The sequence below is a fragment of the Trachurus trachurus genome (genome assembly GCF_905171665.1).
Source record: "Trachurus trachurus genome assembly, chromosome: 9".
Lineage (NCBI taxonomy): Eukaryota > Metazoa > Chordata > Actinopteri > Carangiformes > Carangidae > Trachurus > Trachurus trachurus.
Window position 1 is genome coordinate 9164613 of NC_139895.1, and position 18509 is coordinate 9183121.

The window sequence follows — 18509 nt, forward strand, 5'->3', positions numbered from 1 at the left end:
GTTTACTAGAGACCATATTGTTCACATTTCATTTCCAGCCAAAATCCCCAAAACTATGGAACTGCCCCATTCACCATCCGAGGCTCCTTCCCTTTGAATATTATAAATATTCTGGAGCTCTCATCATTTTTACAGCTTACATCTTCTCTCAAACATCGTAATATGACCGCTGGAAATTCTTAAAACAAATTCCAGGCTTGTCTGATCCTGTCCGATCTTTGATGGTTTTGTCTTTGGTCATGTGTAGGCCGATTGGTTTGCTTTTTAATGCCCAAACCTGGCCTTTTCTCTTTCATCCACTTCTACACTGCATTTAGTTTATTTAGGAAAGCACAAGCTAACCGGACAAACTTGACAAAAACAAAACATTGCAGAATAAATTAATCTACAATAGGTTTTATTTTATCTTGGCATTTGATTTATTTAGGGTATTCTTACAATTATGGCTAATCATTTACTTCTTCTAACAAGAGAAGCGAGCAAACAAAAAAACTGGTAGAGGCATGACGCCTGTCCAGGTGGTTAGTATTGTGTAGTAACGGTAGCAGAAGGTAGGTACATTCAGTTTGCCTGTTGCACACACGTCCTCTGAAGCAAGGACAAATTATTTTACAGGTTCTACTGACCCTCTTTCCCCCCCAAAAAATAAACAAAGGATATGAAAATAAAAAGGTGTAGAGGGTGGATCCATCACAAGAAAGATTTCAACTTTAATCGAATCTCATTCTGGATAAAGGATGCTGTGGAGTGATGGTGTTTGTATAGAAAAGTATCGTAACAGCGCAGCAACAGCGACACTGCCTGCATACCTGAGTTACAACTTGCTTTCATTTCACACACACCACTCGTAGCACTTCAGCAGCTTATGAAGGGAACACACCAGGTCCGAAGAACAGAGTCGCACTTTACACAGAAGAACTTCACGTTGCACAATGAACAACTCAACAACAGGTGAAAGTTCTCATCCTTGGCACTTTATCTGTCAGGCAGAACCAAACTTTGACATTGAAGAAACAAAGGCCGAGTTATCAGCCCGACACTTAGCTGTTACTGACAAACATACATTTTTTTTTCAACGATGACAAAAAAACAAAAAAGTCGAACAGGAAGGAAGTACAGCACATATTCACAAAAAAACAACAGGGTTGAAGAGCCAGACGTTCGCCAGTCCAGTAAGTGAATCGTAGCTGATTTGCATGAAAAGTGCAGTAATATGTAGAATTTTTCTTACAGAGCAAAAAAAAAAAAAAAAAAAAAAAAACCCCAAAAGGTTCACAATGTTGTTCCCTTCAAGAACAACTGAAGTCCATATAAATGGTAAACTTGTGGCCGGCTTTCACTCGGTACCGTCCTGTAAATAAAATGAGTGTTTTCTCCAGTTTTAATAAAACAGTCTATGAGTGTTCGGGTGGAAAAACACAAATAAATCACCGCAAATCCATCATGGACACGGTGTCATTGGTGATAGTGACGTGTCCCGCGTGCTGAGGAGGGAGACACAGATTGGACATGTTAGAGTCTGTCCAATCCAATCCAATCCAATACATTCACAGAGGAAATAAAACACTGGATAATGCATGCAAATGTTTCACGTTACATTCTAGTTTTATCCAGAGTCAACATGGCTTTGACCATCAAAGGTCATCCTTGAGTCCAAGTGGACATTTGTGCAAAATTTGAAGCTATTCTCTTGAGTATGGCACAAAGGAGAGTTCATGTTCACAAGAAACAAAGCTTTGTTTTGTGAGGTCTTTGTGCCTTTTATCAATTTTGGCAAATTAGCCCATTGCCATAGTCATAGCAGTAGGTTCATTACCCTTAATTGTCGGTGCAAGCTATTTTTAGAACGGCAGAGCAGAGCCTTGAGCTGCTCAGAGCTACACTACGGAGGCTAATGGGATTTCTTGGTTTCCCTCATCAAACTCATCAAATACACAATCCAACAACTCCAAAACGCTCTGGTGGACAAGTTGCGACCTGCACATTCACCACGCTATGAGATAATAACAGAACGCTATGAGAGGGAGTTGTTTTAGAGATAAGTACAGAGACTGCTTGATGAAAAACTGTCCCTGAAGGCAACGTGCATCAGCGGTTTTGCATGAATTTACATCTAAAACAACTCTGTCTGGTAACGTTCTGTTATTATCTCATATCGTGGTGAATGTGCAGGTCACAACTTGTCCACCAGAGCGTTTTGGAGTTGTTGAATTGTGTATTTGATTCTGAGTCTGATGAGGGAAACCAAGAAATCGCATGAGCCTCCGTAGCGTAGCTCTGAGCAGCTCGCGGCTCTGCTCCACCGTTCTAAAAACAGCTTGCACCGACAATTAAAGGTAACGAACCTACTGCTATGACTATAGGGATTATGGCAATGGGCCAGTTTGCCAAAATGTTGAACTATCCCTTTAAGACAAACATACAGTACATAAAGTATATTTCAGTAGCACACAGAGGAGCATGCTGGCTCACAATAGACAGGTACTCACTGTAAATAGAGGAGGGTCTTTGCTGTGAGGGTGAAAGCCTTTCTGTTTACATGTGGAGATCTCGTCTGTTCCTCGGTCCGTCAACCTGAAGTAGCCGATTCTGGGACAAACACAGTAACACGACGTCACACCTCAGCACACACAAACATGAATACGGTATTACACTAACAAATATTTGTTAGGCAAAACACCGTGATGTAAACTGATTCCAGTCATGAGGAGGAAACGAGAAATTGTATAAATGTTCGTAATGACCGGCGGACACCAACAGGTTTGTGACTCACTCATTGAACTTAGGTGAGCAGACGATAGCAATGGCCTCCGGCAGCATGATCTGATAGGAGCAGTGCGTGTGGAGGTCGACGCTGGACAGGAAGGCCGTCTGTGTGGGGTGAGTCTGGAAAGAAAAAAGCCAAATGTTCAGTAAGTTTCAATTTACCGTATGAAAAATAATTTAAAAAAGGGTCAAAAGTTTATCACGACTCAGCATGACACCTCAGTGTTTGTCAAATTTCTGTCTGTAGTACGATTTACTGACACTGTGCACTGGTGTTAGGCCAAAAATATGTGTACAAATGAAACTAAGCACTTGTAATAATCAAAAGTGTAAAATTTAAATAAAAATCTGTAACGAAACACACCTTATGGTCACCAGGGCTTGGCAGAGCTAATACCGGATGACTGTTTGCATATTCACCATTATGGAATTTTATTATAACAATAGTAAAAAAAAAAGCACAATTTGTGAAATTCAATTTTGAAGTAGCTGCTCTGGAATCAACATACAGTATCTATATATACATCTAATAGACTGTATCTCCTCCCATTTCATTTTAGAGGAGTTTTTTAAAAGAATCTGAAGGAATTTTTACTCTCCACAGGAACCTAATTATCCATCCCTACTCACTCTCTAACTATATTTTCTTTGTCTTTCTTCTGCTTTCACACATATTTTTTGCTGTTAGCTGCTTCAAGTACCCTAACTCCTGTTGTTATTGATTTCTTGTCTTTTACTTTGTTGTGTTGTTGTCTGCTTGTCTTTTGTTTTGTATTATAGAGCTTTGTACAAGTTCGTCAGGACTTTGTTCCCTCGCTTTTTTTTGTGCTAAACAAATAAACCTAAACCAAACCAATATCTATAACTATTCTAAATCTAAATAGTTATTCATATTTATACACATGAATAATATATTAATATTAAGGTCTTAATGATGATTTAAATCAGATTGCTGAGCCCTGTGTGGTCACAGACACACAGATTCATATTTAAAACAGAACCTATCATGTTCCTCAATCACATTATACTTTAAAATGTTCCTCTAGTCAAATCTCACTGGAGCAGCAGCAGCAGACAGAACATCTTCACTTGTCAGCTCAGTAAAACCACGTGTTAATTACATTTACGGGATTCTGTCTGGTTTACGCTCAGAGGTGGAGCAGGATTTTCTCGTTCCTGTGCGGCACAGCGGTGCAGTCGCCGCTCGTAGCGTTTACTCACATGTATCCAGCCCAGGGTGATGAGATCAAACTGGTCCTGTATGAGGAAGAGCTCCTCCTCGTTCTCCGTGTCACAGTAGTCTGGGCCGCCACTCTGCTTTGGTACGATGACGTGGGTCACGGTGAACGCGTTTCTGGTCTGGAACAAACACAACACAAAAAATAAAAAATAAAAATAAAATAAAAAAGGGCCGCTGCTGTTACGCTGTTGCTTTAAATTATGCAGAAAGAGCCACCATCTGCCAAGAAAGCTACCCAAGGACTCTAGGAGCTAAATTAACGGAGCACTGACTGGTTCCTGCCGTGGGTGGAAAAAAAGAAAAGCCAAGTCATGCTCCTTAAAAAAAAAAAAGTGAAAAGAGCTTTAAGTTAAGCCTAGCAGCACAAATGAGCCTGGTACATTTCAAACAAAAGCAACAGCAGATCTGGGACAGGGAGAGAAGAGTCAGGTTGTCAGAGAGGTCAGCTGATGTCTCCACATCTACTGATCCACATTCCTTAGATATTCATAGCCTCATAAATATGAATCACTGACAACACCCTAAAGCAGCAAGTCGCATTTCCAGAGCTTCTTTCGTTAACCGTCAGCTGATCGAAAGCAGTAACACAAATTTGTAGTTTGACTAATAATTTACGTGGTTAACCTCATTTTTGTGATTCTACTAACAGATCTACTCAGAGAGAGATGAGAGAGAGAGGGAGGAGGGGGTTTACAGTGCTGATGGTTCAACAGAGACTCTCAGTCTTACCAGTTTGCCACACAGGATGCCACAAGTCTCCACGGCTCGGCTTGTGTTGGCCTCGGCCAACCGCAGGAAGCTCCGGCACAGCTCAGCGGGAACAAACAACTGCCGAAGGGCGTCCACCATCGTATCTGCGCAAACCATGAAGAGGGATGGACAGAAGCTGAGTGGAAAAGTTTGATTCTTGTGATTTTGCCCCGAAACACGGCATGGTGCAAAAAAAAAAAATGAAGTAGGTCAGGGGGGGAAAGAAATCAGCTCAGAGGAATAAACACTTTAAAGCAGGAGCGGGGGCAGTATTTAAATCCTCTGAGGGCCGGCCCCCCTCGTCATGTCACAGACAGATTAACTTACTGTTGTTCTGCTGTGAAGGAAACAATTAAATCCAATAATTTTTTATTAATAATAAAAGAGAAAAAGAGAAAGAATAAAACAAACAAAATAAACCCAAATCAGGGAAGGAAAGAAAAAGAATGATTAAATGATACCCCTCCAGTCCTCCCTGCTCAAGGTCTTGGCCCCTGGGGGCAAACTGGGGGTCTAAAACAATATTACTTCCTATCTTTACTTACGAGACTATTTTACTTTTTCTTGTCACTCATCTGTCTCTTTCCCCTCTTTCGCCTCATCCTCTCATTCTCTCTGCACTCTCTCTGTAATCTCACAAGTCATTCACACATGTGCATGCACACACATACACGCCCACGCACATTCACACTCTCACAAGAAAAAACCTTAACCTACCTTTTATTCTTTATTTTTGTATTCTATTTTTATTCATTTCTTCATTATATATTTTCTATTATCATTATTATTATCATATATATATCTTTTTGTCTTGTTTTGTTCTTGTCTCCTCTCTGTTTGCCTATTTGAAGTCTTGTTTGTATGATGCTGTTATTTGTTAGTCACCCACATTGCACCCCTGTAAGTATTTGTTTGTATGTCTTTACACTATATGGCACAATTAAAGGTGCCATATGTAAAAATGTGGCCAAAAACGGTTACTGCAGTCAAATTCAAAACACAGCGATCTCGTTTTTTCTCCCAGTCGTAGCGGCAGCTCAGTGGACCAGACCGGAGGCTGAAATGCCACTGACGCCGCCGTGACTGGGAGAGAGGGCTACGTGGCGCAACATGCCAACACGTAAATTCAAAACATAAACATTTGCAGTCTGCAAAAAAGATTTTGAATGCGAATACTCTGGCTGTACTATTGTTGTTGGTGAGTTCATCATGTTATATGAACATTATTCCTGAGTCTCTGTGACATATTAGGAGGATTTTACGGCCAGTTGCTTTAGATTTCTTACATATTGTAACTTTAAATAAAAAAAAAAACGTACTGTTGTTCCCCGGGCTGACCAGAGTGCCGGGCTTGAGCGAGCGGTCGAAGCTGGGCGGGCCGGAGGCAGGTGTGCCGATGGTGGTGGGTGGGTTGTTGTACTGGTGGTTGGTGGACGGGTCGCCCGGGCTGAGTGGGTGGGTGGGGGAGACCAGCGGGGGGCCCTGGATGCCGGGGAGGAGGGGCGTGTCGGGGGAAGGCGCGGTGGGCGTGGCGAACTCGAGGAGCACGCGCTGGCGCTCCTTCTCCAGCTCCTGGCGGCGGATCATCTCCTCGAAGGCACTGAACTGCTCCTGCTCCCGCTGCCGCCGCTGCATCTCCGCCACGCGCTCCCGCTCGGCGTCCAGCGCTCGCTGCCTGGACTGCTCCTGCGCCGTGGCTGCGTCCTCGGCTTTCTGGAGGCACAAACACATCGCACACGCAAGTCTGAGTCCGAGTCATGAGTAAGATATTTTCACTAGGTGGGAAGATTTGTGTGGTATTCCTAGAGTTTTTTTTTTTTTATAGTTTTTTCTTTAAAGTTGAAACATACCAACTTTACCAACAGACTTCAGTTTGCATGAGGTAAACGCTACTTTCCAGGTATTTTGTGTTATTATTGAGACTGACGTGGATGTTGAATGATTTGTATTAATTTCAGGCACCTCCACGTGACATGCATGCACATATAATAAGACACATGAGCTCTGTTAAAATGTTGCCCGTGCTCACATTTGACTACCAAGCTCAGTATCAGCTCCTTGTTTATCTTAGGTCATGGACCATCACACGTTTCGGCTTTTTACAAGATAATAAAACCTTTCATGATGAAAAAGAATCTCAATAACCCACTGTCTAGGTAGAAGCCGGAAGAAAAAAAACATGGATACCTGAAGGAAGTTTGGCATATTGTGGCTCATAGCTGAATACGAAAAATAAATGCAGCAGTAAATTATGTTTATTTTGGAGGAGAGGAGACGCCGCAGATGAGTGCACACATATAATGTTATAGCCTTGATAACAGTTAAACATTATTTCCGTCACATACGAGGACCGCAATTTCACACCATACAACAATCACAGCTCATCGCAGCTTAATATAAACGTATTTCATATAGGCTACTGCAATAATACACAAAAATATGCATTTCAAACCTCAACAAATAACTTAAAATGTCTTAATTCTAACCGTTTAAGACGAGGGCTGCCATGTTTTGATGTTGTCGTGACGTCAAGTCGGAAAGTCGGAGCTCTGATAGGATACCCGAGTTTCCGACCTGTAATTTCCGAGTTCGATGCCGTTCAATTCATTTTTTTTACAACTCGGAGCTCGTTTTTTTCCGACTACCGAGTTGTCTTGAACGCAGCATGAGTCCCGGCTGGTGGTCTCTCTCTGTTTTTCTCATCTATTGTTCTTCTGATCAGGAAAGACATTCGGCGATAAACTGTGTGACATGAGATTGGCTTCAGGTCGCTGTCGACAACAGCAGTTCTGTTGTGCAATAATTCATGTGAGCTGTGAGTTGAGATGAATACGTTTCATTCACTGTAATAAACAATGTGACTATTCAAGGTCAGTGTTATTGTTTTGCCTCCATTTAGCCTGATAATGAATGACTGGGCCCTGTTATTACCACCATGGTATGCAGGTCCTGTGGCGCTGGTTAATGTTTCACTTACACTATAGACAACACACTGTGAAATCAATGTACAATGACGCTGGGCTGTACATGTGTACTACATATACAGTAGTTATTAGGTGGGTTTACACGGACACTTTTTACTCTTTCTGATTGAATTCATTCCAAAAGAGTCTTTCAGGTTAACTGTTTACATGTGATATGATGTAATCCAGGGGTCTCAACATGAACACATTTCGGGACCTCTGACTTGTATCATCAGAACAGACATGTACTGTGATTTTCAGCCTCCTTTCATATTTAATAGAGGAGGGAGGGACAATACCTGACAGTAATATTTTCAGCTATCAGGATGATAGAGGCTAAAAACATACTATTTTCAAGAGGACTGGAAAACACTTTTTGTTTTACGAATGTAAAGAATGAAAGAATAAATGTTACAAAACATGCGTAGCTCTCGGTCATTTTCATTTTGTAAAAGTAGCTCTCAGAGGGTTGGAGACCCCTGATCTGATACCGATCAGGTGTTCACATGTGCCAATGCAATTATTCAGAACGGAGGTTTTACAGCCGTCTGACACATGCGCGCTTAAACGGGCCATAAAATTATATAGAAATGACTTGGGTCATTTTTTCTCTTTTTTGAGCCAATGCTAGTGAGCTGCATCGAGTCTGGGCTTCAACTCTCGCTGGTCAAAGATGGAGATCTGTGGTCTGATCAGCACACTAGTTGTCATTGTTTTGACACTTTCATTCAAGCATTTTCAAGTAAAGGAACGTCACTACGTATTCATGCCCAGTTTCACCGTTTACATGATATTATTTTACTTTTGATCGGTTTGGGAAAAAGTTTTCCACCCCTATGAAACCAAATTGACTTATTTATTCTGATTGAGCTGTTTATTTGGAGCATTTTCATTCGGTTTGGACGTGTAAACCAATTGTAGCTAAAAATATTTGTCTCCATGTAAACCCAGCTATTGTTTCCTTGTTCAAGAAAGTGACCTTTGGTGGAGCTGTGAGAAATTTTACCTTTTTGACAAGATACTGTGCATGTTCCTGCTCGAATCTCCTCAGAAGAGCTTTTTTCAGAACCTCAGCTTGAGGAAACGCAACGTCCTTTAGTTTCTGAGGGGAAAATAGAAAAATGGAGATAAATGTTGAGCTTGAACATGTTTGTTAAAAACAAATTCAAACCTGGACCAGTGTTCAAACTAACATACCTTTAGTGTGTCTTTCTTCTCGGGGATGTTAGCGGTCTTGTAATCCCGGTGCTTGGGAAGCTTTTCTATAAAGAGTCTTTGTGAAAAGAGAATTTCTTGTTATTTACAGATGAATGTTTCTACACTTTCCTTGAGCATCTTTACTGTTGTGAACATTTCATCTGAACTTGACACGACTAATTTAATGTGTGCAGTCTGAGGGACAAAGTCACACTAACTACGTAAATACACTTACGTGATGTATTTATTGTACAGGACGAAGGCGTGCTCGATGTTGCCCTCATCCGTGTAGACGTTAGCCATGCGGATCATCTCCATGCCCGAGCGGAAGTAGCGGCGCGGAGGCACGTCCTCGTTCACCTCCACCGTGCTTCCCTTCTTGGTCAACGCACGCACTCGCTCCTCCGGCTGCAGACTGACGTCATTGTGATCAGCCATTGTTACAGCTCCACCTGCAACACTGGGGACGAGACAGGCCACATATTTGCATATTTACCACTGCTGTCGGTGCTGTGTGGACAAACCAGAAGAAAACTATGAACACGCACACTATATCATTTCGGCACGTTGGTTTGTTCCTTACTTAAAACAAGTAGACTGATCTTTACAACCTCATTTTGAAGACAATTTAAAATGTGCTGCTTTAACTGTGATACTTTTGGATTCAATTCAAAAGTGAAGCTGTATCTTAAACCCTCAGCCAAAACAGTTTCTTTAATTTGTTTATTCTTGCGTGATTTGGGTAAACTGGCCCTTTGAGCTCCAGTACCAGTCAGTAAACTTACTAGTTGTTTTAGAGTCAACTTCAAACATATTGGTTCCTTTGCAATACTGTCTCAAACTCACATTGTGGCTCCATAAGGACTGAATATGAGCAGATACTCCAACAAAAATTCAATTAAATAGCCACAGAAAGTCTCAAAAATACGACAAACTCTAAGGTGGCAGGTAAGACAGAGCAGGAATTCAGTTTATTTTCTGCAAAAAAAAATGTATTAGGCTACTTTTATTATTATTACATTTCTAGAAATATAAAAAATCATATAAATACAGTTTTGAATATACTTCAAACTTATTACGGGTGTTTGAGCATAACTTGATATCCCGTATAAACTAGAACAAGAAGTCAGTGCCTTTCTCCTCCCGCTCTGTATCGAGGCCACGGCTCAGTCTGAGTCTCGCTGGCTGCTCAGTATATTTAGAAGAGGAGCAATGACTCTGCTGGGAGGCTCCGTGACTTTGGGGTTTTCTTCTCTGTATTGATCAAATGAAGTCAAATAAAACGCCTCATCAGCATGCTGACTTGACTAACAGTCAGATGGCTCGCATTGATTCAACCATGACGGCTTCTTGGCACATCCCATATGAAACACAGAGTGTTGAGAGAGTCACAAGCACAGACAGAGGAGTGGCACTGATAAAAGAAACAGGAGAGGTGAATAACACACTTGACGCTAAGATGCTATTTTTAAACTTCACTTGAATCTTTTAAGAAAAGTTCTAATTTAATGTGTTGAACCATTAGTCAAGCCTACAAAATAACCACAGACTGGACTGTGTTATGCTGTTACAACATGAACATGGTAACAGAAGAGTAGATTAAGTTCTACATGTCATACCAAACATGAGAGTATGTTTATAAAATATGATGCATGATGACTATAGACTCAAATACCTGAAGAAAACCTTATTATTGTGGTTAAGAACGGCCAGAACTCAACCAAAACGCTGCATAAACATAAATATATCAATAACAATCCAGTTTATACTTATGTAACACTCAAAAAGAAAAGAATATGTGCAGTCTGTTTCATTTTTAATTTGTGCTTTTGCTTTATAGCATCCAAAGCGTACACAACAGTAAACATTATTTCCACATGTAATATAATCTATATTCTATCAAAGCTCAATTGAAACACACTGTATAGTTTACACACTCCTCCGCTTTTCATCATACAGTATGTAGCCTACACTTGATCCCAAAACCTTTTTTTTTTTTTTTTAATATTGCCTCAAAACCTTCTCCAATACAGATGACATGAGACCAAACATCTGGATTTCTGGACCAGATGAACCCAGAGAGGCTGTAATTTCACATTAGTGGAACCAGCATTTAACTTAGTGAGTGTAGGTACAGTGATGATGTGGTATGAATGGGAATTAAAAGTTTTGTTGTGATTTAACTCAATTAAGTAGGAAAGGGATATTTACAAATTTGAGGATGTATGTCTTTTTTTTTTTTTGATTTGACACGTCTGAATAGAGTTGTTTTAGAGCTAAACCTGGTTTGGTTGGGAAATCACAGCAGCCAAACTGAAAACTATTATGTGTGTTTCTATAGCTACATCTCTTATCCATATTGAGTTGACAGATAAAGGTGAAATACAATACGTGGTGTCAGAAATGCCTTAAAAACCAACCAAACCTTTTCTAAGATATTGACTCTGAAACCTTCTCCAATGCTGGTAAACATGAGACCAGGTCAAAGATCTGGATTTGTTTAATCAGGACCAGATAAACCCAGAGAGTCTGTAGTTTCAGATTAGTAGAACTATTAATTAACTTATTGGTGAGTCTATGTAGTGACAAATAGAAAGTAAGGGGGAAAAAAAGGATTTTTACAAATTTGAGGCTGTGTTTTCTTGTCTGGATTTGACAAGTCTGAGAACCTGATCTGGACTGGTCTGGTTGGGAAATCACAGCAGCCAAACTGAAAGCTATTGTTTGTTTATCAGTAGCTACATTTCCTATCCATATTTAGATGAGAGATAAAAGGTGAAACACTATACACGGTGTCAGAAATGCCTTAAAAACCAACCACACCTCTTCTAAGATACTGCCCCAGAAACCTTCACCAATGCTGATGAACATGAGACCAGGTCAAACATCTGGACCAGATAAACCCAGAGAGGCTGTAGTCTGTAGGTAATAGTGATGTGGTCTGAATAGGAATTATAAGTTTTTATGTGATTGAAAAAAGGTTGTTGGTTTTTTTTTTTCTTTTACAAATTTGAGGCTGTTTTTTCTTGCCCAGATTTGACAAGTCTGACAACCTACTCTGGACTGGTCTGGTTGGGAAATCACAGCAGCCAAACTGAAAGCTATTGTTTGTTTATCGATAGCTAAATTTCTTATCCATATTAAGCTGAGAGATAAAAGGTGAAAACAACGATACGTGGTGTCAGAAATGACTTGAAAACCAACCAGCCTTCGGGCTAACTGTCACTCCAGTGGTAATAATAACACATAACTTAACAACACACATACGACCTGTCAAACTGTGGCCCCTTTTACAGCTCAAACATTTACTGACACTGCGTTAATTTCACCTCATATAAATAACCTCCGTGTTCACTGATGTACTCTGTGTAAAAGTATAAAGATAAATGTGTACTTGCGGCTCCATGGTGATCTCCTAAACGCCTCACTGTTTACTGTGTGTACATCGTGGAGCTAGCAGCGCTAACTCGGCTAACTTAGCATGTAGCTAATGCTAACAGTTTGAAACGGTTAAAGTAAAAGCTGATTGATCGGAAGAGGAAGTTTATGGTCTCCATCCTTACCCGATCGAGCCGTGAACCCCCCGGGGACCACCAGGGGTCTACATACAGACCAGACCAGACCAAAAAAACCAGATCAAAAACACAAGTCCCAGGGCTGCTGGACCCGGACCGGACTGGACCGTCTCAGCGTCCAACGGACTGATCTCTCTCTGGTCTCTCTCTACACTTCCGCAGTCACAACAACTTCCGCCCTGATGACGAGTCACGCCCGCCTACGTTCCTTATCGATGAAGTTTTACGGCCATTATTAAAAACCAAACACACACACACACATATTAAATTAGATTAAATTCCATCTTTGTTTTTGTTGTTTTCTTTTTCATTTTTTTTGTGTGTGTGGAGGGTGGGTGTCTTTTTCATAAACTGGCGAGACTTTTATCATAGCTATAGATCCAGAGAAACAGAGTTGCGATGATATCATAGATCATCTGTAAGTCAGGTATGATGATGACGGAGAGAAATAGCAAATCATGACGTGATTTCCAGGAATAAAAATCACTATGCTTCGATTACATTGTAATCGTGTGGCTCGTTGGTCTAGGGGTATGATTCTCGCTTTGGGTGCGAGAGGTCCCGGGTTCAAATCCCGGACGAGCCCATTATTTATTCTCTGACATCTGACAATAATAACATAAGAGAACGAGCAATAGAGAAAAGAAGTATTAGTGTCACATCATAGGCTACTATCTGTTATCAGTAAAAGGGCTACTTTCTATCTAATGATCTATTCTAGGGCTCTTGAAATTGCTATTCCAGGCCTGCAAAAGAAACACTACCAGTAGGCTATAGAATGGGAATGGTATGCTATCTATCTTTATTGTGACAAATCTTACTAACTTCACATTATTCAGAAATTAAATTTAGTGTTATAAAATGTTGATTATTGTTCTTGTAAATGTGGTGAATTGCAAATATTGGGTCCCATGACATGGGAATACAACCTGACCTCAAAACTAATAGGCCTAGGCCTACATGTTGTTTGTAACTGTCAAATACAATTTTTCGATATTCAGTTAATCATCCTTCCTCATATTTACTAAAGCAACAAAGGTTTTGATTTGAAAATTAATAAATAAATAACTTAAACAATTCCATTGATCATTTTTGGTGCAGTTTCTCAGCACCACCTAGTGGAAAAAATACTAATGACAATTTCATTTCAGTCACTTCTCCACCCAGTGAAACTGAAAACGGTTGAGCAGAGCCAATCAGAGCAGAGACGGGACTTCACACTACAGATTTAGATCTTTACTGAACAACACAGACTCTGTGGATTGTAATTTCCATGTGGACATCGGCAAGATTATTTGTATAGCCCCCCCCCCCCCCTTTTTTTTAAAGCAGTTTAGCACAATGAGCTTTACACAGCATCATAACCATAATGTCACGTGTGTCACCATGTGCTTTTGCGTACCTGACAGTGGCTAAAAATAAAAAAAACGAGGACAGTGCTGCTGAGCCGTCAGAGGAGTGTTCTGCGGTTCCTCTCTCTGGTGTTTGGCTGCAGTTTGTATGAAAATAGTTCAAAAACTGTCACCCTTGGTGCCCTTCTGTTAAAGAATGAAAAACCCACAGTATCCTCATTGAAGCCCATGGGGTGGCCCAACATAGATACATACATGAAGGCACGGACACACATACACACACACAAACAGAGCGGCCAGACCCTAACCTTTTATACAGTCTATGGGCCAGACACACATCCACATGCACTCACAGATACTCTGTTGACATCACCCACTGTAGAGAGTGCCATGTCCCCATGAGGCACTAATGAAACTGAAAACAGTTGAGCAGAGTCCAGAGGCATCACATTACAGGTTTGGACGATGACTGAACGATGACTGAACTTTCCAACAAAAATGAAGATGGCTAAAGTCATACCAATATATAAAGCCGGAGACAAGCATGTACTCTCTAACTATAGACCTGTTTCACTGCTGTCTCAGTTTTCGAAAATATTAGAAAAAATTTTTCATACAAGACTAGATGCATTTATAACAAAACACAAAGTGTTGTATGAACAACAATATGGCTTTAGAACAAACAGGACAACTTCACTGGCACTGATAGAATTTGTAGAAAAAATCACGGAGGCAATAGAAAATAAAAACTATGCAGTAGGGGTATTCCTGGACTTGAAAAAAGCATTTGATACCGTGGACCATGAGTTATTAATAAAAAAACTACAAAGATACGGTGTCAGAGGGATAGCACTATCTTGGCTATCCAGCTATCTAACAAACAGGTATCAGTATGTTGAAGTACATAACTCTAAATCACAAATGTTGAGGGTTACCTGTGGAGTACCCCAGGGCTCAGTGTTGGGACCATTGCTGTTCATACTATACATTAACAATATATGTGAAGTATCAAAAATCCTGAAAACTATTCTATTTGCAGACGATACGAATTTGCTGTGCTGTGGAGACAACTTAGAACAACTCTTGGATACAGTGGAAAAGGAATTGAGTGGGATGAAAACTTGGTTTGATGAAAACAAATTAACATTGAATTTAAGTAAAACGAAATTTATAATCTTTGGGAACCGAACCATCAACACAGAGAAGAAAATTATGATACATGATGTAGAAATCGAAAGAGTATCCGAAATTAAATTCTTAGGTGTACTAATAGATAACAAACTAAGTTGGAAACCACACATTAATTATATCAAAGCCAAAGTATCCAAATCAATTGCAATACTAAACAAAGCCAAAGATCTATTAAATCAAGCCTCCTTATATACATTGTACTGTTCCTTTATTCTTCCATACATCACCTACTGTGTGGAAGTGTGGGGGAACACTTATAAAACCAATATAGAACCAATCTTTTTGCTCCAAAAAAGAGCAATAAGAATTGTTAATAAAACCCCCTTTAGGGAATCTACAAATCCACTTTTCATCAAACTTAAAACCTTAAAATTCCACGATCTGGTTGATCTTAAAACTATCCAAATCATGTATAAAGTAATAAAACAACAACTACCTAGCAGTATCCAAGGGTTGTTCCAGTTGAGGGAAAGTATGCATAACCTGAGAGGAAAATGTATATTTAAAAAACCACCAGTAAGGACCAACATGAAACGCCACTGTGTCACAACAAAAGGAGTTAATTTGTGGAATAACTGCAGCAACGACCTGAAAATGTGTAACAACTTAAATGAACTAAAGAGACTATTTAGAAACAAAACCCTGAGTTCCTATGCGGTGGACTAACGTTTTGTTTTATTTTATTGTTTTTCAATTTTAGGGACGGGACTAATTATCCTGAATACATATATTACTATGATTGTTTTATGCATGTATATGTGTTTATGTATGTGTGCGTATGTATATGTATGTGTATATATATGTGTGTATGTGTATGTGTGCATGTGAGTGTGTATATGTATGTATATGTATATGTATATGTACAACTTATTATTGTCATTATTATTTTTGATTAACAGTATATAAATAGAGGGGGTAGGACCAGAAAAGTTTTTTAACTTCTTCTTACCCCTTTTGAACATGGCAGGCAATTTTCTTTTAGAGATGATGATTGCCAATATACACTTATCTGATTTTATTTTTTATTTTTGTTATTTGGTTTGTTTTTGTTTTTATTAGCCTATGACATGTTCAATAAAGAATCGAAATGAAATGAAAACACAGACTCAGTGGATTGTACAGAGAGAGTCGAAGGGAATAAACTTTGGTGAGTCTTGTTGCTTTGAAGAAATCTGAAAATCTGAAAAAATGGCTGAGAAAATCGCTCTTGTTGAAAGTTACCTGATTTGCCACGTGTGTTCAGAGACTTTCAGAGATCCTGTGTCTCTGAGCTGCGGCCACAGCTTCTGTTCAAGCTGCCTGCAGCAATTCTGGAGACAAGCTAAAAACAAAAACTGTCCCATTTGTAAAAGGAAATCTTCAAAAGAGGATCCAGGGGTGAATTTTACACTGAAGGATCTGGCTGATTCCTTTGCTGGGAGACAGAAAACTGGATCAGAGACTGAAGAAGCAGTCAGTGACCTGAAGCAGCAGCTGAAATCTGATCTAGAGTCTCTGCAGGACAAGAAGACCAAATGCGAGGAAGTGGAAAAAACCTACAATGAAATGATTGAACACTCCAAGAAGCAGCTGTCGTCCACAGAGAGGCAGATCAGAGCAGAGTTCAACAAGCTCCACCAGCTCCTGAGAGAGGAAGAGGAGTCCAGACTGGCAGCTCTGAGGGAGGAAGAGGAGCAGAAGGGGAAGACTATGAGCAGAGAGATGAAGATGATTGAGGAGCAGATCTCCTCTCTGTCAGACAGTATCTGTGCTGTTGAAGAAGAGCTGCAGAAACACAAGGTGGCGTTCCTCAGCAGTTATAAAGCCACTCAGACCAGAGCCAGAGCCCAGTGCTCACTGTCAGATCCACAGCTGCTCTCAGGAGCTCTGATAGATGAGGCCAAACACCTGGGCAACCTGTCCTTCAGAGTCTGGGAGAAGATCAAGGAGAAGGTCCACTTCACTCCTGTCATCCTGGACCCAAACACTGCAGATCCCTACCTCTACTTGTCTGATGATCTGACCAGTGTGAGATGTGGAGACACAAAGCAGCAGCTTCCTGACAATCCAGAGAGAAACACTAATTATACCCACATATTGGGCTCTGAGAGCTTCAGCTCAGGGAAACACAGCTGGGAGGTGGAGGTGGGAGATCATCCTGGCTGGGATGTGGGTTTGGCTAAAGAGTCAGTTGACAGGAAGGGAAAGATATTTGTTTCACCAGAATATGGAATCTGGTGCATGACGCATCGCAGTGGAGAATACACCAATGGCGTTGGTAAGACTGTGACAGTGAAGAAGAGTCTCCAGAGGATCAGAGTCCAGCTGGACTATGACGGGGGGAAGGTGTCCTTTTACGACCTTGAAGACATGACTCACATCTGCACTTACAGAGACACTTTCACTGAGAAACTCTTCCCTTATTTCAGTGTTGGACCGTCTGGTGATGCTGAAACCTCTGATATCAAAATATCAAAATGTGTCCCTCTGAGATCAGTCTGTGACGTTCAGGGACGTTAATCATGATGGTTTGAGGTTTATTAAACTCTAAACTCATCATCACACTTTACAGCCAACCTGCTTCTACACCTGCTCACCTGTCGTTTTGTCTTTAAAACACATTTTATTTGATGTTGAGGGTCACTGAAATATTTATCTCACTGATTTTGGGCTCTGAATCATCCAGAACTGTGTTAATGTACAAAACTGAAACAACTCAACAACCGAATGAGATCAGGTGATGATTTTGTTTTTATTTACCAACAGTGTAATATTCACTGTAATGACTCTATCATATAGCTACTTTTTTTTCTTTAACTTCTATCATCATCTGTTTAAGTTTGTAAGGTTTATCTTTCACCATTATTGATTATTGGGTCACATACTGATTTTATTCTGTCTATACTAGAAATTAATAATGTGAAGTGTTTTTTATATTCATTTCTTGGTGTCATGGAAACTTAGTGCCTTATTGTCCCCAAACCGGTGTTTCTACATGAAAATCATTCATTTCTAGTTTTGCTTTATTTTGCCTGAGTGCAGTTGTAAATACATATAAACTATATAAAACAATTATGTAACAAATGTTTACACAACTTGGATCAATCAGTGATTAAAACTTAAATTTTCTCTCAGTTTAAGTCTCCTCTGTCTTAGTAGCTACAGCTGTTAACTACATTTCTTCTTTCCCTGTTGTTTTAAAGCAGAAGTAAGCGATCCGATCGTTTTGGCTAATTTCTTGTCAGCCGATGGAGTTAGCAGTCCCCGCCCTCGTCATGGATCTATTGGTCCTCGTCCCTACGTCACCACATTCACGCGCGTCCCTTGGCTGCACACACAGCCCTTCATGCCGTTCTCTCTCCTCATTGGATAAAGGTTCTAGGATACAAGGAAAGTTTTCTCCTCGGCTCAGAGCAGAGCAGAGTGACTGAGAGACCCCTGTTTTGGACCAAACTCTTTATATAAGTGATTGCTGTTGGAAGATATAACTATTTAA

At 40.3% G+C, this 18509-nt stretch overlaps 3 protein-coding genes across 3 annotated transcripts in view; 2 read left to right on the forward strand and 1 right to left on the reverse strand.

The window, feature by feature from the left end:
* Window positions 1-13: 13 nt before the first annotated feature.
* LOC310991671 (STAM-binding protein-like A) lies at window positions 14-12605 on the reverse strand. The gene is made up of 10 exons (XM_083979519.1): window positions 12480-12605; window positions 9152-9376; window positions 8917-8992; window positions 8726-8821; window positions 6076-6469; window positions 4736-4860; window positions 3988-4125; window positions 2774-2886; window positions 2490-2589; window positions 14-1484 (listed from the first exon to the last, which is right to left on the reverse strand). Exons 2-10 carry the CDS (start codon window positions 9352-9354, stop codon window positions 1428-1430), a joined length of 1302 nt encoding a protein of 433 aa, XP_083835645.1. The 5' UTR covers window positions 9355-9376; window positions 12480-12605; the 3' UTR covers window positions 14-1427.
* Window positions 12606-14213: 1608 nt separating this feature from the next.
* LOC310991483 (zinc-binding protein A33-like) overlaps window positions 14214-18509 on the forward strand; it is a gene marked incomplete at its 3' end in the record, with an annotated part of 79136 nt that continues 74840 nt past the window's right edge. Inside the window, exon 1 of the mRNA XM_083979200.1 lies at window positions 14214-14299. The remainder of the gene's footprint in view (window positions 14300-18509) is intronic.
* Window positions 16138-17533, forward strand: LOC310991917 (nuclear factor 7, brain-like; the record flags this gene model as incomplete). The annotated part of the gene is made up of 1 exon (XM_083979846.1): window positions 16138-17533. Exon 1 carries the CDS (start codon window positions 16223-16225, stop codon window positions 17531-17533), a length of 1311 nt encoding a protein of 436 aa, XP_083835972.1. The 5' UTR covers window positions 16138-16222.